The 22,643-nt window shown below is 42.7% G+C and overlaps 1 protein-coding gene across 2 annotated transcripts in view; it reads left to right on the top strand.

The window, feature by feature from the left end:
* The window catches only part of TTC7A (tetratricopeptide repeat domain 7A), a 164,127-nt gene that overhangs the window by 23,414 nt on the left and 118,070 nt on the right, over nt 1-22,643 (top strand). For both annotated transcript variants that reach the window (XM_082756289.1, XM_082756290.1), the window contains 5 exons: nt 3,500-3,578; nt 6,885-7,045; nt 7,484-7,547; nt 17,144-17,281; nt 17,675-17,758. In XM_082756289.1, the coding sequence (XP_082612415.1) occupies nt 3,500-3,578; nt 6,885-7,045; nt 7,484-7,547; nt 17,144-17,281; nt 17,675-17,758 (526 nt within the window). The remainder of the gene's footprint in view (nt 1-3,499; nt 3,579-6,884; nt 7,046-7,483; nt 7,548-17,143; nt 17,282-17,674; nt 17,759-22,643) is intronic.

Raw genomic sequence — 22,643 nt, 5'->3', positions numbered from 1 at the left:
TGAGGAATTTATATGGGCTTGCTTGCCCTTCATCCCCTCCTCAGTCCTCCCAGTCTAGCACCTAGTAAAGGTAGTTATTAATTTTGAGTCTTCCTGTCTACTGGATGAAACTAGATAAATGCTAAGCTTTTATTGTTGTTTTGGTGGTCTTTTCTTTGGTCCTACTTGCTAGGGTGCCACTGGGAAAATGTTGTGTTCTTTGTAGTTACTCGTCTTGCATCTTTCATAAGAATCCAGGGTTGTTGTCTGTGGGTGCTTTTTATGCCTCTGCATGAACCGCTGTTGAAGGAGAGAGTATGAATTTTTAGAAACCTGTGAGAGATGCAAAAGGAGCTGTGCAGAGGCAACGGTGTTGCTGCTGTTTGTGTGCTTTCCCCCAGAGAGTTGGCTCTGCAAATTGCCATGCGGTCATCCGAAGATGATCTCTTCCACCTGTTAGTGCCTAGGTTTTTACAGTTAATGAATGGGGATGAGAACACGATCTTCTGATGCTTACTTTTGGGTCCGCTTTGGCTTAGTATCTGTATTTCTTTCCCATCAATTTGCACAGAAAACAGTGTATTTCTTAATGGTCTTATCTTAAAATTTTGTGTAGTAGTAGTCAAACAATATGACATAAATGTGGTGTGACTAATTAGTAGTTTGGTAATCAATTACCCTTTATAAGGGGGGTACCCGTGGAAAAAAAAAAAGTATTTTCATGCCAAGCTGGACTGAGCCACTCAAGATGCTGTCTGTCACAGTTCGTACTCATGATTTTCTGTTCCTCTATATTAAATTAAATGTAATTGAATCCTAAACCACATTTCATCATGGCTTTTAAAATACTTCTGTTGCTACCTTTGTGGTTAAAACCAAGGCAGTTCATTTAATGACCACGTGCTTTTTTCTTCCTGTTCCTCCTCACTTCTTTCTCTGGCATCTCAGCAGTGCAGTAGGGGCCTATGGGGTCTTTCAGCTCATGTAATTTCCATGACCTAATGTTTGCTTCTGCCTGACTTGAGCCACCAGTACCTTGGATTTCCAAGTAGTCTTCTGTCCCAATCTTGGGGGGGCTCAGAATTGCTTAATTCCTGATCTAGACAAGATCAAACAGATTCACCATGGATTGCCAAGGGTTTTGTGTTTATATCCTCATCTGCTTATCAACACACGCTTATTTCTGTTCAAAGACCTGCTTTTATTTTTGCTTTCTTCAGGTTCTATTTTCAGAAACCTCATCAAGTGCATGCATGTTTAATATGTGAAGGGCATCTGTTAATGTGGAACAGTAAGTCCATTGTAATCATGAGTAGCATTCATACGCTCAAAATGAAGTGTGTGTGTGCTCTTTGGCCTTCCAGTGCCTTGGAGCACTGAGTGGAAAGGCAAACTCCTGCAGCGGGGTGTGTTTGCCAGCTGCTGGCAGGTGTACTGTCTCCTGTGACAGCTCAATAATGTTCAATAACGTTCAAAACATACGGGCTGCCAAAGCAAATCCTCGGTCCTGTGGAACTGGTATTGCTGTCAGATGCTTCGCATGTTTCCGACTTAAGAGCTCAGGGCCTGCAGCGAGTGCCCTCTGGGAGAGCCTGAGCACACAAGAGCCTGTCAGGGAGGCACTGGGTGCTCCTCCTGCCTGCCTGCTGGGCACTGCTGCCTTCTGCTGAAGGTGGTCTAGGTGTTTGGCCTGTGGTTCATGTTCAACCCTGACTACTTGCAGAAGGGCAGCAGCTTGCTATTGATTCTTCCCTTCACCTCAGTGGTTCATAATCCTTCCTTTTCCTCTCCCCGTCCTTCTGGAGCACAGTGGTTCTCCTATGAAGTGTTGACTTGGTTTATGGCCTTGTCTAAAAAGCAAAACTGAAATGGTTCTCCAGTGTCCTGGGAATAAAATGGTCTTTTTTAGTACATTCTCTAGGTTTTTTTTTGTTTGTTTGTTTGTTTTTTGTTGTTTTGTTTCTAAGTATATGCCAAATGTGGCATTAACTGGCTTTGCAAATAGCCACTGATCTTTCTGTTGCTAGTGAATGGATCCATTGTCACTTGGAGAAAAAAAAATACTGTTATCATAACAAGAAATCGGAACGTGCATTTCTGAAAATGTTGTGGAGCTGTTGTACAGCACAACTCTTCTACCCAGCCTCTTGGGGAGCCCAAGGAAGTACAGGACGTGCTGGCACTCATTAAGTAACTGAGGGGAGACAGTGGGCAGATGCTCTTTGTGCAGCTGGAGGAATTGCTTGTTTTGGAGTATTTGGCACTAAACAGTCTGTGAATAGTTCTGTTGGCTTTGGTGTGACTGCTCATGTGTGTAAATACCACCATGTGCCTAATTGCTTTCCTCAGCTTAAGGTCCAGAACTGCATACCTGTGTGTATATTCTTTTCTAGACCCACAAAAATGCACCAGGCCATGTAAGTGAAGCGCTTGCTGAAGTGTTAAAGTCCAGCTTACAAAATTTCCCTCAATATTTTTTTCCTGGATAAATTATGAGTGCATCCTTTACCTAGGAGAAAGTGCAAGGGGAAAAAAAAAAAAGACAGCATCAGGCTTTCTCTAGAGGAGCGGATCACCAGTGTTTTTATCTTGCCATACTTGGATGCTTGTCTGTAGGTTACCACCAGTCAGGTAATGATGAGAATTCTCTACTCCAAGTTTAGAGTTTTGAGATGAGTCTTGGTTGGAATAAAGACTGTACACCTGCATCGTGACTTGTAATTCTTCGGGTACCTTCCACCCTTTGATGGAAGTGAGCTAGACTATTCTGGAGTTACTGTGGTGTTAGGGCTTTGCTCTTAACCTGGAAGACCCTTACAAGCTGCCAGTGTGCTAACTAGTATGTCTAGTGTATAACCACTCCTCTCCATCTCTTGTAGTGCTCAGACACAGGGTTAAGATACCGTTTGGCAACTAGACTGCTTTAATTGCTCATCGCGTACACAGAATGTGATTTATTTCTTTCAGCCTAACCCACTTTCATTGTAGGTTAAGCTGTGCTTGCAGACAGTTCCTGCAACTTTAGGTGCCCAACTGTAAACTGTTTCAACCACTGTAATTTCATCATGTGTTTGGACCATCAGACCCCAGGCATTTAAGCACCACCTAAAAGGAATCGTCACGTAAAAGCACCCCATCAGCTCGCTATAATTCAAACCAGTGCAGTCTGTGTGTACGAAGAGGAGATGTGGATGCTTTTAAGAAGAAGCATCTGCTTTATAAATATGAACTATGAAAAGCTTCCAAATGTCCCCTCTGTTCCTCAAATGTGAATGTGATCTTCTCCTAGGAAGCCATCTGGAGTAGGCATGCTACAGTCGCTGCCTCTCTCGGTGCCATTGTCCTGTCTGCCTCGGAGTGACTCGTCTCGCTTCTGCTCTCAGTGGTGGTTTTGTTGGCTTGCTCGAATGCCAAGTCTGTTGCCCAGCTTTGGTGCACCATGAAAATATTTCCTGTCTAATGTGCTCGTTTTCTTTTGCTTTTTTTATGATTTTTTTTATTTTTCCTGCTCTCCCCTTAGCAATATTGTGAAAGGAATGAGGAGTCTGCGAGAAATACTACGGACTGTGGAAACGAAAGCTACTCAGACCTTCAAAATGGTAAGGGGAATGAGTGGGAGCTGGGAAGGTGGGGGTCATCTGCTGTGATGGATTTCTCTCTGTTCCTTAACCATGGCGTTTGGACAAATTTTTCCTCGGTTGATTGCTTGTTGTTGTGTTTGTTTTTTTAATACTTCTGGAAGCGACGTGTCTAGTGATGCACTTAATTCAGAGAGCTATCCAGTTGAAACCTCTGAGCCTTCAGCTCTGGGCATATGGGATACTTTTATCTATTTTTTTTTCAGTGCATTATCTAACTCTGGTATAAATGGAGATGTATGGAGTTTGATAGTGCTATCCCAGGTGATAATGCCTTGCTTTCTTGCTTGCTTTTCAATGTGTCCATATGTACCTCTTCACTTTTGCATGTAGCAACATAAAGTACTTCTGGTGCTTGCAACAAACGCGGCTTTTTTTAGGTTCAAGTGCTTCAGTATTCATGTAAAACTCTTTTCAATACAGTGTAGCACAGAGTGATTTTTCTTTTGTATTTGCATTCTGCTTCCCGTTCTGAGTGCCTCTGGTAAAGAAATCATGGGGAAACTTATTTGTGTCTCTTTAACTGTGTAGTTTAACTTAGATGGTCCTTCCTTACCTCCACTTGAAGAGATCTTGTCCTGAGGTTACTCAGGATGCGACAAGATCAACATCAAGGAGAAGAGTAGTCTTGAGAACATGAATGAAAACTCTGCAGCCTGAAAAGTGTTGACATGGATCTGAACTAAATATGAAACAAGTTTAGCTATCTTTGTGTTTTGTGTAATTCCAGAGAAGTTTGAAGAAGAGGTGGACATGGTTTTGCTTAGCGTTTTGAAGATGGAGAGTGCTGGGTTCCAATGGATGGACTGATCTGTGTCTCTATTTCATATGCAAATGTAGAAATACAATGAAAGCATGAGCAGAAGGGGCAACCTGGGTAAATTTTTTGCCTAGGTTTCTCACATTTATATGTTTTGGAACTTCTGTTCTTGAAATGAATCTTCTTGTTGTCCAGGGATCACCTATGCCTAGTGGAGAATACACATGCATGTGGAATAACGTGCAGGGAATTAGAAGAGGTGACTTAAATAATTGTCACACTCAAATGGTCATATCCTTTCCCAGATTGAGATCAGGACTCAGGGGATTTTCTTGCTCATCTGTTTTATTGTTCTGCTGAAATGAGTGTAACCATCTGCTGTTCCTATACCATGGCAGAATGTGGCACTTGAATGCTCCTGTCCCTACGCAGCTGGGGAGAGCTATCCAACACCCCTGGGGGGTTTACTCCTAAGGGGAAACTTGAAGGTGTTCATCCAGTAGTTTTTCCTGGGACTTCTCTTTTACTGGAAGTTGTGTTTTCATTTTCTTTATTTTTAAAGAGCTGTCAAGAGGGCAAAGGGAGGAACGTGCTTAATTAAACAAGTTTTTCAAGCATGAAAGTGAAACACACAATTTTCTTCTTCCTAATTTGTGGGATCGCAGTGTTCTCCAAGCATAATGATGCTTTTTTTAGCCAAAGGCAGTAATAACATAAATCACGGTCTTGGCCTGTTCTGGTTTGTTTGGTCTTATTCAAAACAAGAGTGAAGCTAATTTACACAGCTACTGTACTGTATGTTAAAATCGAAGGCATTGCAAGTGTTTGGTTCTTGCTTTTTGAAAGGCTTATCACAAACTGTACTCCTACTTTTGTGTGAAACAGTAAAGATCTTTCTGTTGCTGGCATAATATTCTTCCCTCCCCTCTAAAGCTGTAGGAAAAAAATATAGGAGAGTTGGCTCCTTAGGGTAAAACTGACTAAATAATTACACACCGAGATGGTAAAATGATACTGGCTAATGTCACGGTGCCCTAGGCCATTTTGCTCATGGTTAGTTGCTATAAAAAGCATAGGAAAGCATCATTAGATACAGAAGGCTTTCTGTAACTTGTCAGTAGAAGCGCAGGGAAGGTCTTGGGGTTTCCAGGGGGTTGTATGTGACAATATTTCTTTGAGGCATTGCCATACATTCAAATCAGCTTGCTGTTTGCTAGGTGTAGCTATGAAACCTCCCTTTCTGGTGCTGAAGAAACAGAGAGAGCACACACACGCTAGTGTGGCTGCATTTTAGGCTAACTCAGTGACTTTGTGTGTGCTCAGGTAGGTGACAATACAGAATCTTGTATTAAAAGAGGTTGTTTTTCTGCATCCGATGACCTGAATTTTCTTAAACCTCAGTGTGATTTGTGTGGTCCCACAGATGTCACACCTCGAGTGTCGTAGTGGTTCAGTTCATCAATCGTACCTACCCTGGTGTTTAAGAGAGTGCCTCTTGGCAGCCTCGTACCTTATCATAACGCATGAATCGCACATAAAATCCATATGCAGTAGTCAGAGAAGTTCAAAAATATTTGCAGGCATTTAGGACAGAGGGGCTGAAGTTTCATTCTGCTTCTGTGCTGTGCTATGTTTGTTTTGCAGCATAGAGTAGTGCGCTGCTGAGAATTCCCAGCAGATAGCCCCTGCTTTGATTTCCCTCTGCTTGTTTGCATGTTGCTCTGTTTACAATGCAAAAAGCTAGAGATTTATTATGTGAGTTTAAACTGAGACAAATGCCAAGGATAGCTTTGCAAAATCAACTTAGCTTGGTGTCTTTTGGGCCCAGCTTGCCAGCTATGGATAGGAACTGGAAAGCGAGTACTTAAGGGCGCTCAATGGTCAGAAAGGGCAAGCGATGTTGTTGTCTCAACATGAAGTTCTAACCCTCTTCTCTCTTTCCTCTATTATTATTATAGCAACAACAACAACAACAACAAAAAAAAAAAAACACACAACAAAACACAGAAGTAATACAGAGAAGAAGTTGTAAAAAGCTGTGGTTGGAGACACATTAACAGCTACAGGGTTGTGCTTTTAAACCTGAGGCAGAAGTCATCTCTGGGCTGTGACCTGCATCCAAAGTTTTGAGGCTGAGAAAGCAGTGGAGTGTCATCATACTCTGAAATAGAAACACTTGTGAGATTGTCTCAAAAGTCCAGGTGGCAGTCAGCTGGTTTCATTCACTAATGTGTCCCTTCCTGTCAGGCTGTTTTTTAACTATTGCATTGCAGCAAGACCATGTCAATGCAGAAGGGTGGGCTTTTTGGAGGAGAGAAGCAACAGCCACTGTGGCAGACTTTGTAGCAGCAGCTTTAGCTACTCTGAAAAGAGGTACTGTAATGTATATTTGTATCAGTATGTCTGCTTCCCAAGGTGAGACATAGGAAGGGATATTTTGTGTGTCTGCGTGTGTTTGAGAAGGCTTCACTGATGCATCTTTCTCTGTACTGTTCTCTGATCTCTAGACCGCAGCCAAGCAGCTAGCCCAAGTACTTCTCCACTCCTTAAGCGAAGACTGTTACTGGAGCCCTTTATCTGATCCTCTTCCTGAGTTCATGAACAAGGAAGATCAGTCTTACGTTAGCAATCTTCTTTGTCGGAAGCCCGAGCTATACACAGAAGAGAAGTAAGCGTTCTTTTTTTATTTTGGGTTATTGACAGAAGGAAGGAGAGTGTTTGAATGCTCTTCAGTACTGCTAATTATGTCACTGATTGATGTGCTAGTTTTGTGTGTTCTTGGTTTTGACTTCTCATCAAAAGGCCTGCTGGGAAGAGTAAAGCATTAAACCTTGAGTGTTTTGATGTTTTTTCCCTCCAGGAAGGAAGAAAATCCAACCAAATAGCTGTCTTTGCTATGAAATAGAAATAATCTATTTATAGTTCAGAATAGCTCATCTAGGATATGTTTCAGAGCTTTTAATTGTGTGAACCTGAAAAAGCAGGTATTACCTAGCAAATGAATTATGTATGAGATGTTTCAAGTTACTGCTCTTCTTGTGAAATGAGAAAGAGGCGGATGGGATAATTCTTGACCTTCCTCAGAAAATTGTGTTCTGTCTTTCAGCGTTTACTGCCCTCGGGACAACGTAGAAGAAGCTCTTCTTCTCCTCTTAATCAGTGAATCCATGGTAAGCCAAAAATGAGTTTGTAATATTAATAGCAAAAAAAGGAGTATTTCTATGTCGAGTCCTCTGGTTGGTTTTGCTTACAAAATCTTCCCTACATAAGCAAAGATTCTTCTCATGAACAGGAAATGCTATTTCTTTCTCTTGGTGACACCACTTTTATTAGGTGGAACTTCAGTGAAGGATTTGGGGAGTCGTTAAAAGGAAATACCTGCTAGCTCAAGTCTCCGCTTTCTTGCAAAATTCTGAACACACCATCATAATATTGTTTGCTTTTAGAATATGAGGCAAAAGTTAGGAGGTAGAACCACTGCAAAATACTGAAATGACTTAAAATATTACGTGAGCAATATAACACTAAAGACTTCTTGGTGATTTCTAATTTAAATCTCTGCAGTATATCTGTATTGTGTTTTCAAGGCCCTTTTGTAATTAGAAGTGGAGCCTCCTGGAGCAGGGACTTGTAGTGTGATGAATGCAGATGTATCAGAAGAATTTGTGTCAGTGTGGCTTGTCTGGGCTGATCCATGTGTGAGGAGGGATCTGGAGCAGCGGGAGTACTGACTGCTCCAGCCTTCTCTGGGGCTGACCCCAGCTGAAAAGGCCTTACGGGACCTTGAACACTGTAGTCTTGTTCTGCTGAGGGGAATGAAAGCTACCATTTTATCCAGGAGCATGTAAAATGGCAAACTGCTCCTGTAACTGTTGTGGATGAAGCAGTGTGAAAATGATACTGATAGGAGCTGGACTGCTGGGCTGACTTCAATATTAACTAAGTATGTGTGTGTTTGAGTGCTGTCTCTTATATAGAGGAACTGTCTGGAGGTAGGTGCAAGGCATTTTGATCTGCTGTGCGTAAAGTACTTAAATAAGCAGAGGTCCTGTAGTGGAGTTCTGCAGGAACCATAACAGACTCCATTTTTGGGGGAATGGAGCACCTGAGCCTTTGCTTTCCTCTCACGTTAGCAGTAGGCTTGCCATTTGTTTACTGTTTTAACAAAACTACAGGACAAGTATATAGAAGTACAGCTGTGTATAGAAATACACTTAGCAGTGACAGGAACGTGCTTTCTGAGTGAGAGAACAGAAGGAGCAATCTGATTCTTATATCTGTTTGCAGGGCATAAATATTTACCTGCGGTTCTGCTGCTGTAGTATTAGGAAGAGGAAATTTTGCTTAATTTTTGATACAACGAGAGATCTATTACAGCTGTTTGTTGTAAGCCAGTGAGTCTTCTCATGTACGGGTTTGCTGTTCATTTGGAGATGTGTGGGTTGTTTTGCTGTTTTTTAAAATTTGCTGAGCCCTGTGGAACATAAGTTAACAAAAAGCAGATTTGCAGTTGCAGTCTCCCTCATGATGTGACGCTGGCTGGATAACACATGTTCCTTCTTGGAGAGAGTGTTGGTGGCAAGTAATAGTGATATGTTTCTGTAGGCCAGCAAGCAACATGGTTGGTGATCCCAGATATTGGCTGGGTTGGGAGTATCTTCATTACTCTGATTAAGAACCACTTAACTACCCCTCAGCTACGGTTAAGTTGACTTGTTTGGAGCTATCCAGAATCTGACACTTTGACTGCTCTGTCAGAGCAAAACTCACCAGAACAGTACTTTCCCTGTCTGATTTTTAAAGAGAAAAAATAGCAACCTTGCTGCTCTAATTCTTTTGCAGGACTGTAAAACCAAACAGCTGCTCCACCTGCCTGTTTCTGACTTTAGCCATTCCAAAATGAGCTGACATGGGACAAAACTGGTGGTGGGGGGGGGAGGATTTGGGAACAGGAGAATTGTCAGCACAAAGAGGGGACATAAAGACATGTTCTGGGCAAGAGTGTAGATATCAGAGAACCATAAATATGTGAGAAATTGGCTGAAGGAGATACAGGGCATGGTAAGTTGTTGTGTTTTTTTTTTAGCAATACACATCTTGAACACCTTTTAATTCTCCTAGTCATACAAGGAGGGAGTAAATCATTGCTAGGCAGTTTGCTGCACCAGCTGAAATGCATTCTGTTCTTCTGCTTGTCTCACCTTCATAAGGTGTAGCTAACGCCTACCTCACAAGGATCTGTGTGACTCCCCAGAAAAAAGTTACTAGTGCTACAGGACTCCTACCTGCAGGGGCTAAGGGGAAAAAAGAAACCACATGTAAGTTGTTGCGAGCCTCATCCTACATCCCAGCAAACTTCCTCTGACTCCCAGTGGCGCAGGGTTCTGCCTCCAGATGCTGTCTGTGCTTTTCTTATCCCATTTCTTTTGCTTTTGAAGGTAGCAGCTTTGCATGTTCTGGTGGAACGGAATGGGAATATCTTCTAAATTGGTAATTAAGCATTCCTTCAGTATTTCACTCTGCTTTGGAGCCTAAGTATATAAAAACCAAGCAGCATGGTAGACTTTGTCATAGCTTTGGAAATGCTTCTGTGGGTATATTAACACTTAGAGTAACAGCTCGTTTCCTTACGGCCCTCTCCTGAGTTGCCTCTTGTATTTGTTCTGTCCTTGTTGAAAATGGGAACCTGTCTCCCTAAGCCAAGGCATCTCTGCAGGCAATGAAGAGCACTCTGGCTCTGGGGTTTGGCAAGCTCTCGCCTGTGGTGCCAGTTGTTATTTAGCTCCCATGGCTGGCTGTGGAGCTCTCGTGGAGGAGTGTAGTGAAACAAATCAGGCAGCCTGAAGATTACCACAGTTAGGGCTGTCTTCTTCAGGGGGTTTGGAGGTTTTGGGGTGAAATTCTCCTTCCATACACACAGCCTGAGTTGCAGGATGGACAGGCTGGTCATAAGAAGAGAAAAATGTTCTCCCTCTCACCCGGGAGGAGGCCAGCTTGTGCCAGCCTTCGCAAGCTCAGGCTGCAGTAGAAAGATGTGTTCCTGTTGAGCACTGGAAAGATGGGCCAGCCTATTTTTAAATGGCTAGTCCTGCTTCTGTCTATATTTAACTCATCAAGACCAACAGCACCATCTTTGGGGCAAGCCGAGTATGCGGAGGCTTGCTGCGTGTGCTTTCTCTGCACCGTGGCACTGCTTCTGCTGTCAGAGGCTCTGGGCCTGTTGTGTGGCTGCGAGTAGGCGGGGGAGGTTTGGCAGCACTAATCCTGAACTGCAGATTTGTTTGTTTTAATAACTGCTCCCATGAATATTTGCTGAGTTGACTCTGCTGCCCCTTAAAATCAGCCAGAAGTTTCTCAGGGCAAGGATTGGAAACTTTCTATGACCTGTGGTGTATACTTTTGAAGTGAAAGTTCTTTATTTGCACTTATAAGCTTTCCGTTTTTGAATCCAAGGTCTAAAACATAGCCTAAAATCTTTAGCTCAGCCCTTGGGAATGCTGGCTCTTACACCAGCCAGGATCCCTCGCTGTGGTCCAGCAAACGTCCCAGGTAGCATGGGTCACCTTGGTGATTCCGTGGTCACTCCAGTACTAGTGGAAATGAAGCTCCTTGTGTCCAAAACTAATAAATTCTGTGCCTGTGTAACAAAGATTAGAAATGTCATCCCCATCTTATCTCTGACTTGAATCCCTAAAGGCGATTTGACCTTGCAGAGCCTGAGAGCGCAGAACAGATGGTGAGGGGGGAAGTAAGATACTGGGACTGGCCCTGATCTTTTTACTGGTGAGAGTAAAAACTTGTGGCTTTGAGCATGCCTGTGAGGGAATAAGACTTAGCCTGTTTATTTTTAAACACAGAAATAATTAAAACACATTAACTCTGCAGTTCCTAGCTTTATACAGTAATCCTGGCCAACAAATGGGTTGGTGAAAGAGCAGAAACTCTTGTTGCTTTTACGGTGTGTTTTTTTTTTTTTGAATGACACAGCTGGACGACTGTCACGAGTGTTTCTTTGAGGGCTAGGGGACTAAGGCAGCCTAAGGAGACAGCTGGGGACAGGATTGCCTGTTCTGTTGGTTCCTGCCAAATCACTGGTCTGCAAGGCAAAGCTGTGTGTGCATTTGGGACCTGTGAAGATAAATTGCAGGATGTTTCTAGTGGGAAATATACCGCCCCTGTGAATTTCCTTGTGAATGAACAGTTCAACTGCAAGCCCCAGAAGATGGGCTAGCCAGCTTTTTCTTCTTTTGCTTTGCAGTAGACAGTCTTATTTGCAGGGAGGATGTAAATTCTTGGAAGATAACTCTAAATGCAGATTATTGATAGCAGATACGTGACTTTGGTACCCAAGACAGTACCCATACATAAAGCTGCCTTTGTTGCATTACTTTTTCCCATCTACTTTTTCTCCTCCTTTCCTTCTGGATAGGGAAGCGGGGCTGTTTTGGCCAGGAGTCATGTCTGTCTTGCTTTCAGTGGTATTTCCAGAATTAGGTCTGCTACAAGAGTAGGTATTGAAATACACCTGGTGAAGGAGATGACAGTCATATTTTATAACTAAATGCCAGACCAAAAGGAAAAATTGAGTAGAGTATTCGTATGTTGTTGGCTGTCCAAGGATGATTTGAGTCTCTGATACGCTTTGCAAACTGCCTGTGTGGTGTAGTGGAAAATAGCCAAGAGTTGTTGCTTCTTTGGACTGTAATTCTTTGGCTTTTTGTAATGGGCATCTTTCTAATTGTGAGAAGCCACATTTTGCTTAGAAGAAAGCGTTCACATTGAGGGAAGAGAGGACCAAGAGCAGTATGTAGAACATTCACTTGTGAGCCAGACCTCCTCAGTAGGTCAGACAGGCACAGATTTGTTTTGGGGATGTGACTGGCTGGCTTGCTTTGTGCTTATGATACTGTTGTGCCTCCTTGATACTTGTAGAAAAGGAGTTGCTTACTCATCCTGAGTGAAATTGCTGCTGACACAGACTGAAGTCTTTACTCTGCTGCATTTGTGCTTTGGGTAAGAGAAGTTCAGCCTTCCAGCCCCTTTGTATCCATGGGCTATTTTGCCAGACATCTAGATTAGGCCCTGGGAGCTATTGCCTTCCAGAAACGAGACAGATGCCTGACAACTCATACAGGCACTGCGTTTTCATTCTCTGTGCTTCTGCTCTTAAATGGAGCAGGTTGTGGTATTTCTGTAAGAGCAGGCCTGGGAGGAGTTGGTGTATGGTATTTCCTCCTTGTTCCACCTGCTTCCTGTTTTCACAGCGGCCTTGTGGTCGACCTTGAATACTTTCTATGTGTACGTTGGTGAGGAGAGCCTTCACATGCTGTGTGGAGATAGCACCTCAGGTGGAAATTCAGTAGCCTCTTGATGTGAAAGGATCTGTGCCATGGCAGAGAACGGAGACCCAAGGATGTGGGCTAAGTATTTCCCACCTCTCAGCAGTAGAGGCATCAATTGCACGATTTCCAAGGCTTGTTGTCGATCTTCCACACATAGCATTTGTTTTTCTCTCTTAATGTTAGTATTGAATCACACCAATTACATTATTACAGTACACTGTAAAACATGCTGCTGTTCTGTATAGCTGGGTTGCAGTGGATCTGGCAATTATGTCTCCTTTCAAAAGACACAAGTTGAACATTAGAATGCCCATGAATTAGGGCGCAGGCAGCAGGCACTCATTAAAGATTTTAATTGCTTTCTTTTTCTTCTTTGAAACAAAGCAGGGGGAGCCATGTTTCAAAGTGAGCAATTAAAGGATACTTTATAGCTAATTGCAGTGAGAAGGGGCTGCTATGTGGAATATGCTCCATTGTCATTCATATGATTGCTTGACTTTTATTAAGAAGAACATCTCTGTGTTGTGGTAAAATTTAATTTTCTGCAGTGTAACTGTGTGCGTAATATCTGCTGAAGTAATGGCTCTTTGGATTTGCTGTGGCTCTTTTCCTTTCTGCAGCTCCATGTACTAAACACAGCATAAATGAGTTGTAGTTAGCATGTGAGAGGCATAGCAGTGTCAGCGAGGTACAGCACATCCTCTGTGGCTAGGGGGCTTATCTCAGCTGCAGGTGAGTATATTGTGCATGTGGACACGAAGAAAGAGCCTGTTGCTCAGCGGGATTGTTAGGTAAACTGTTCACGTACATAAAACCTGGCACAGAGATCAGCAAGCTTCAGCACTGGGGCAGCTCGTGGGCACCAGTCTGTGCTGGAGCCTTTGGGGTGCACGCAGCCTGTGGGCATTGTGCCAGGAGGAAGGGCTGAAGGTGCTCGTGGGCCTGCGTGCTGCTCAGGCTGCGCTGACTCCAGAATGTGTTTATGTCCCAAAATAGGGCTGGTGTCATGTCTGAGCCACCTGCCTGCAGAGATGCTTGCGTCTGTAACACATCCCAAAATATGCAAATGCGATGCATCTTTGGGTTGCCCTGTAACTGAGAAATAGCCCAAATAAAGAGGGTTTGACTGTATGTTTTCCTCCGTGCAATAATGCAAATTACACTAACTCCTGTTGGTAGCAGGAGTGACCTTCTCCATCCTACACGACAGCCTTGAACAGAGGGTCTCTTCTTCTGATGGCGTGACTCACCGTCTCTCTCCATCCCACTTGTGTGCAGTGAGGCATGTCTGTGTTACAATGGGAACAGCTTAAAAGGAAGACTCATACTGGGGGTGCTGGAAGCGTATTTGTAGCAGTTTTGATGCTGCTTATAGGGGAGGAGGAAGTAATGCAATGGGACAAAGCAGGAATTGCTGCCTAGGTGCAGCTGTTTGGTCAGCCTTCTGCAAACCTTCTACGAATAGGCCTTTTTCCAGTTTCATTCAGGAAAACTAATGGCTTAAAAGATTAGAAACACAGGTGTTGGAATAATGTTCAGATAGTGGCTTAGAATGCATGCAGACTCAAATGGTCACTGAAGTCTGTCTGTACCTTTCGGTAAGTTGGTACAGACAAAATCAGTATATGCAGCATTGCACCAGCTCTGCAGCTGTTTTGCCTGTGTACTTACCTGGGACTGTCAGGATTTCTCATTGCCCCACTGAAGTGTACACAAAGGTAAACAAAGAAAACCTGGCTAATGGTGATCTGGATCACAGTATTCTTCCTTTTGAGAGTCCCTAGAAACATTCTGGTTTCCCCGAGGGGATTTCAAGTAAGTGATCCACATTTCCCTCTTCTGCCCTCCTGTATGTAACACTGCAGAAGTAACTGGTACCTTGAGCCTTGGGATGATGATTTGCAGTGCTGTATGAGACACACTCTGTGTTCTTGCTACTAGTGTTTGTTATGAGATTTGCATCATCTTGTCTTTTTTTTTTTTTTTTTATGGCTCTGTAGCAATATGAGGGCTCCTTGATTTTTCAGCGACTGGCATTAGCAATTGGAAATAGGGCCAGTAATTACATAACCATAAACCACGCTGTCGGGGTAGAAGTGACTTGATGTATTTGCTCAGTGGCAACTTTCATGTGTGGAAGCAGAGAGTGATGGATTGCAAAGACCTTCCGTGGCTTTGAGATTTAAAGGATTGAGCTAAATAAGCAAGTTTATGACCTTGGAAGGAATATTAGTTATGCCTGTGCATATGTTGTTTGTAACTGCTCTCTGCCTAGGTGAAGTGCGATACGTACAACGTGTTCAGTGTGACTGCAGTTCTCACATGTAATGTCTCGTTCCTGTTTATTGCAGAATTTGGGCATGTTGTTGCATCTAGTACCAACATCTGTTAGGAGATGTTAATGGGCACTCTCTAGTTCTGATTAATTTTCTCTGTGTTAATGCAGCAATTTAAAAGCCATAGCTCAGTGCTAGATGGATACCCAAAAAAAGCATCAGGCTATAGGTGGCTGTAATGGGAGGCTGATCAGACTACAGAGCATGCAGGTGATATCTCATTAGCTATTTTCTACAAACAATTAATATAACTCATGGAAAAATGTGCTATTGCTACTGTATATATCTAGGAGGATTCACCTGGCAGTAAGGATCATTCTGGATCTGCTTTAACTTCCTTTTTTAAATAGTAATCTCAGAATCATACTGTATATGTTCTTTTTTTTTTTTTTTTTTCTTTTTTACAGCAATTTTGTTTTTCTTTTGAAGTAGTTTTGGGTTAAATCCAAACAGAACTTGAACATTTTCTTTCCCATTTATATTTACTTTGTTTTGCTAATAAAGACAGATAAGCCATGCTTCTGTGCTCTGCTTGCAGGAATTTCTTATTTTCTCACCCTTATTCTCTGATACAATGTATTGTTCTGGGCTATCTTTTTAAATCACAAATTATGTCTTCTGTATTTACATAAAAAAAAGAAACCACTTCCCTTGCTACAAGAGGTGGTGTAAATTTTTGTACGCAATCCAAACACTAGACTGAGTCTGCCCTGTCAGCTTGCCTTTAGCTGTGTTTGCCATTAGCTCTTGGTTGTGATTGGGTTGGTTGGCAGTAATTGTGTTTGCTGTCTCAGCTGTGATGAAGAATGCTTGGAACTGGGTATTGCACAGATAATATCATGATGAAACAGTTGCAGCTTAATCATCCTGAAATATGCGTGGGCTGTAGGAGCTGCATATTCTGGAAATTTTTATTACACTTAATTCCAGTGTTTAACCTTTTTAGGAAAAAAAAGCTCCCTGCAATTAAAAAGAAATAGATGTAAGATTATAGTAGTGAGTATTATAAAAAAAATTTCGTAGCCTCCCTGCTTTAGAGAGGAAACATCTTGTTTGTTTTTGCCCCAGGTGAAACTGTTTGCAGTCTCCTAATTTTTCTGATCTCTTAGATGTCAGACCTGAATGTCCTACATTGCACCTCGTCCAGCTGAGGAGCCCAGGGCAGGGTATCTGTGCTCAGTGTATGCCACTGTGCTCAGCAGCATACAGTATTGCCTTTCTCAGAGGTTAGGCAGTCATGTTCAGAAACCAGAGGGAATTTTCTTTTCATTCTGGGTTCAAGATTTCCCTCTTTGTCCTCAGAAAACAGAGGCTGGGATCTTGAGGTAGATCTCAGTCTGTGGGATGTGGTATTTTGCAACATCCTAGCAAGCTGCTAGACTGATCATTTTCTGTCAAAAGTAATGTTTCTTTTAAATGTATCTAAGCTGAGCAATGAACTGATAGATTATGCAAAATTAATACTTACAAAATAAGATATTTTCCAAATAATTATTTGGTATTGCATTGCCCAGGCTTCTAATTGCATTAAATTGATGGCAAATATGATTACTCAGGCAACCTGCTCAAATTAAAAAATAAAAAGTGAGTAGCAGAAAAGAACAAGAGAAACGCATGGTATTGAGAAGAAAACAGTTGCAGGCACAGAGGACAGCTGCTTCCATGGTTGGTATTTTATCACAGTTGCAGCTAATTGAAGTAATAAAGAACATGGATTAAGGATAGTTTGTATTTTGACGTCTTGGGGAATCTGATCTGTTAGGTCAGTTTCCTAATGTTCTGATTCTGAAAAAAAATCCAGATGAAGTATTCCCAGCAGGTCTGTTCTGTACGTACAGCTGTCTTCTTGAGTTTGCTTTCTGTGGATAAAAAAAAAAAAGTCTACTTCTGTATGGAAACACCTTGCTGATCTGGGAATATTTTTAATTTAAAAAACAAAACAACAAAAACAAAATAAATAAAATCTTGAGACGATTGTAAACAATGTACCATGGGTGATGGGTAGAGCTTCCTATGGAGGAGTTGTGTTGTTTTGTTTTGTTTCATTGCTCTGCTGAGGTCTGATGCTATGTTTGTGTCTGTCCCCAGGCAAACCGGGACGCAGTGATCAGCCGTGCCCCTGACCAGCAGGATGACCGGGCTGTCAGCCTCCGGGATGCTTCTGCAGTCTACGACCTTCTCAGCATCACACTGGGCAGAAGAGGGCAGTATGTCATGCTTTCTGAGGTACCTCTGCCTTCTGGCTCGACTTCCATCTGAAATGTGCAAACAAAACCTGCCTTTCAGTAACTGTTGACTGTTGGTCAGGGAGGTGAAGCACACTAGCTGGCAATTAGTAGAAACAGCTACAGGCCTGTGGCAGCACGGGTCAGAACTGTTTGAGACTTTAAGCTGATTCATATGTAGGCTCTTGAACAAAGCAGCCCTAATTTAAAGTGGTATCGTATGGTAGCAGGCCCCATTAACTAAGAGGAAGAAAATTGTCATTTAAAAAAAAAACATACTTGCTCCACAACAAGGCGTCTGCCCTAATTTGCTTACTGAGCCATGCCAAACAGCAGTATTGACAAAGGATATCAAAAACAATTCCTGACATTTCTTCCAATGTTTATTTTGCAGTGCTTGGAGAGAGCCATGAAGTTTGCATTTGATGAATTTCACCTTTGGTACCAGCTTGCCCTGTCCATGGTGGCTTGTGGAAAGGTAAAGTTCAAACTAAAGGACTCTGAAAGGGCACACTTTCCTCTGGCAGAATGTGTCTCGCTTACCATTTTCAGTGTGTGCAGACGTGTTTTGTGGTGGTAGGTCCCACCAAATAACTTATGTGAAGGACAGTGCTCACATTTGATTGTTCTTCGTGATGAGGTATTGTGTACTTATCTTCCCATGTAGTGCTTGCTCTTCATTATTAAGGAGAAAACATACTTTGTGTATGGCTGTGGATTGAAAAGTGTTATATAGCTGTCCATACTATACAGATTCAACATAAATATGTGTAGCATAAGAAAGATACTGATGTCTCAAACTGTCAGCAATTCTGTGTCTTTGGGCAGTTGACTTAACCTCTCTCTAAGCTGTGATTCTCCATCTGATCCTAGGAAATGTTTGTGCTTTTTCATAGACAGCTTGTGAAGATTTGTATTTTTGAAGTGCTTTAATCTTGGTACAGCAGATAATGTAGAAAAACAAAGGATATGTGAATGCATGCGGTTGTGTTTTAACACCATTTTTTAAAATTAATACAGTATTTGTGAAAGTTCTCAGTAGACCACTGAGATGCCTGAAGTCTAGTTGCAAAAGATAGCTGAGCTTTTCTTTATTAGGCTTAAAAGAGGAGACTTCCCGCAGGAAAAGTAGATGATAAATTTAGCTTGTTCATGGTGGGGATCCCCACCTACATCTTTTAGGAGCTGTGAGCAGATTAAAGCTGTAGCAGACTGCCTACAGCATGGTCCTATATTCTGTGACCATGGAGTGTAGGGGGTCCGAGTAAAATTAGACAGAGATCACCAACCATTTATCATCAGTTAAATGATGACCACTATTGGCCTTTTATGGCTATAACTTGAACTGGAAACTGGCTTTGGGGTGAAAGCTCGAGATGAATAAGCAGTGTTAAGCTTTTGTAAAGAAGTTGTCCTCCTGTGGTGTGTAAGTGGCAGTAAAGCTCAGATGATGTCTGAAGGTGTTCCTTTATTTTTATGAGCACAAAGCCTTATACAGAAGACTGTTTTTGGGTGCTATATGTTAAGAGAATAGCAGACCAACAATAGAGTCTAGTAAAGATCATCAAGGATGGCTAAGGGCTACGGTGCCCTTATATGTAAGATGGTGCCACTTATATTTAAGCATAGTAAATAGGACTCTGGAAAGACCAGCAAAAAAAAAAAAAAAAAAGTTCCCATAAAGGTTGGGAATGGGGTTTGAAGAGAAAGAAATGTTCAAGAGCTGTTGCAAAGAAGAAGGGTTTCCTCTTGTCTGTGGTGGGTAGGACAAGACATAATGTCTTCCAGTTGCAGCAACCCAAGTTTATGTTTCCAATTAGGAGGCGAAAAAAAAAAAAAGGAAAAAAAAAAAAGGATATCAGTATGCTGGAAAAAGGACTGCCTGTGGAGATTCGTGTAGAGCTTGCGTCACTGGGGATCTGTGGAACACCACGGACAAATACCAGTCAGCCACGACCACGTTGTAAGGCACTGGAGCTGGACTTGGTGGGACCCAGCAAGCTCTGAGTCTGTACTGGGACTCCACAGTTATCTCATAAATCAGCTCGGTCTGTTATAAGCAGAAGGAGACATCAAAACTCTGATAAAGTATATTAGGTAAAAGAACAGTGGGGGGCTGGAGGGAAATGTCTAATGGGAGGGAGGCTGACAGATTCCTGTAGGAGTTCAGTACAAGCATTTCAAAATCCAATTCCAGATATGAAAACAATGGCTGGACTCTCAGTTATGTATAGGGAAACCCGAAGCAGCTGGAAGAATACTTGAACAGTGAGCCTGTTGCCTTGGTGCTAATACCTCACGCTGGCCTATGTCAGGTGAGGGCTTTAAAAATCGGGCCCAGCTCCCCTTGGCATTCAGCTGGAGTTAGCACGTAGCTGCCCTCCCTGCCTTTGCAAATCCTCCGGATACCTGATCTCTTGATATTCAGGGCAACAATGACTACATAGGCAGCGATGGGAGGTACAGTAGCTTCCCATAAATTCATTTCACTTGTCCGGAAGGTTTAGTGGCTTTACAGGTTGTGTAACCTGTTACTTGACAGCAAATCATGATGTAACCCTGGTAAAATCTAGAACTGCTTCCCAGCAGATTAGCTGCTGATGGTTGGCAGTGTATCCAGAGTAACTGGGGTTCGATCTTAAGTTAGAATGGAAGAGAGAAATAGGGCACCATCTTTACCTTCTAACAATTTGCATGAGAAATCTGTCCTCCTTAAGTGTATATGTATCTCTTCAGCTTCCCCTAGAGGTTACTGTATATTTGGTACTTAAAAATGAGCAACATGAATATCTGTATCTCTACAACTGTCCCAACTTTTAAGATCTTCAAGTATGTCATGTATTTGAAATATTTAGAAGGTAAAATGGCCTGATCTCGTCTGTTTTTGTCAAAGCTCTAAATGTTCTGTGCCTTATATGGGGCAGTGAGGATTCCCTTACCCAACAATCCCATCTGTGCAGCATTTCACTTCTAATCCCAAAGTATTCCCTGAGGATTCCTGTCATACACTCTGCAATGCGTCATCTCGCTAATGGGAGATGTGGCATACATTTTTATACTGATAGCAGGACAGCGTTCGTTTAAATGGAAGTGCTCCAGTGCAGCAGGAGGAACTGATGAGAAAAGAGTGTGGTTTGTCTAGACTGCAGATTGCAGAGCACGCTTGAGCTTTTATAGGTAGAAGATCTGTTTTCACCTGTCTCAGTTGCAGCCAATTCCTGATCTCATTTCTTGGTAACGAAATCTTGCATCCTGCGGTGTTACTTCTTCTGCAGTACAGCAAATCATGCTCATAAATCTTGGGTATGACAGGAACACTCTATCAACCTGTAAATGCTAGAAACTTGGTCTTGTTATTTTAAAATATTTTTAGGAATGGCAAACTCTGACCTTCTTAAAGTGCTGTAAAAGCCTATCTTGTCCTCTGTTCTGTGTTGCATTTGATTAGTGTTGCTTTTATTTTGTATATTGATCTCTTTCGGATTAAGTCAGAATTTAACATAAACTATTTTCTTCCTCTGCCAGCCAAAAAATTGCCAAATGGTGGCTGTCATTTTTCTCAAGTGATCACTCTGAATGTCAAGTCAACCAGCTAGGCTCATTACTGTGTGTATGCTTGAGTTTACACATTATTTTTAAACGGATGTGTCTTAGCAAAAATAGGCACACTGCTTCAGAAAGTCCTTAGGGCAAGCAGGGCCTTAGGGATTCATAAAACAGTGAATGAGAAAGCTCAGAGAAGTGTGACCTTCCTATTCTTCTATCCACTTAAAACACCAGAAGTAATGGAGTGACAGCAATTTAACTTGTGCTCTCATCACGCAAGATGCCAAGAAGATGGTATGGTCTGGTTGTTGTTTTTTGTTTGTTTGGTTTTTAACCTATTCTTGGGGATGCATGTGTACTGAATTGTTTGTTTTCTGAATGAAGGGAGGGTGTTTATTTAAATGGTTGAAGTCCATCCTAAAATGTGAAAGACTTTGTAGACAATTTTAGAAGAAATTTAGGTGAAATGCTGGGAAAGCATAGACAGTGGCATTAAGACATGCCTGCTGTAGGAAGAGAGTAGTGGGAGATGTCCTGTGTCACCGTGTGTCATTCTGGATAGGCAGGAGAAGTTTACGTTGGCCTGATGCAGAACACCTGTTCTTCTGCACTGGTACTAGAAAACTGGATGCTGAACGCCGCGCAGATGCTTTGAGTTGTTTCTGCTGGTCATCACCTTCACCATTTGGTAGTACGACAGCCAGAGGCTGAGCGGGCACGGCAGCTCCCTGTCTGCCATGCACAGACAGGCTGGAGCCTGAGTGGCAGTGGTGTGCGAGCCGGATGCCATCTGGCAGCGTCCTCGGGCTATGGGATGAGCCACTGCCCTGCTGCCAGGCCGAAATGAGTGCAGTAGGTTGCATCTGCTGGTCTCAAGACTTTGGAAAAGTAGAAGTGACCTGTATTGAGCAGGATTAGAGGGAGGGAAAGGAGCAGATCTTTATTTATGATGTAGGAGACTGTGTGAAGGATGGCTGGTTGGGGCAGACCACCTCTGCTGCTGCTGCTTTTCAGCTGAGCAGTTTGCACTGGAAGTGGTGGAGAAGACCAGCACGCAGCGGTCCTGCAGGCTGGGGCAGCTCTGCCGAGGTACCTGCAGGTGGAAGCAAAATGATCACAGTGTCTAGGTGATGTATTGCAGGCACGAGGGATGTGAAATAGGGTCTGCGTGTACTTGCAGGCATTTCCCTGGCCTCAGACCAGTTGGATCAGTTACATGCTCCCTTTTTCAGATCCCTGTCCCCTTGAACACTTAACTGCCCCATGTCGGGCCCAGCCTGGGGGCCTCAAAGCATCACCAGAGCTCTTTGGGATTAGAGACTCAGAAGTGCATGGGGTTGGACTCTGGCTTAGGTCAACAGGATCTGCGTCTCGAGTGTCTTTTTACCTGAGATACGGCCAAAGGGTAATATAAACTGATAAACAGTGGGCCTTGTACAGGCACGTGTAAAGCAATGCTTATATGGCTCTTCCAACTAACAATCCAAGGAGATGAGATTTGTATTTAATGACAGCGAGGTGCTGTTTTCCTGAGGGTGGTGAGGGAGGATTTGCCAGAGATGGCTGTGGAATTGTGAACGATGAGGGTACTTGGCCTGCAGGTTTGGGGCTCACCAACAGAGCCAGTCAGCCTGCAGCAGTCTCACATTGCTCATGTCCAGTGGATAGCTGTTGTTATGAGTGTATTCAGTACATAAAATCATTTTTGTGCTCAAATTTAATATTTCTGCTCTATTTTTTTTTACTGTGTTAAAAGCTGTTGGGTTGCTTGTATTTCCTGACTAGAGGGGCGAGGAGTCATACAGTCTCTGGCCAGC

This window comes from Aythya marila (assembly GCF_965140915.1).
Source record: "Aythya marila genome assembly, chromosome: 3".
Taxonomy (NCBI): Eukaryota; Metazoa; Chordata; class Aves; order Anseriformes; family Anatidae; genus Aythya; species Aythya marila.
Note: the sequence above shows the minus strand (reverse complement) of the source record. Positions and strands in the feature narration are given on the sequence as shown.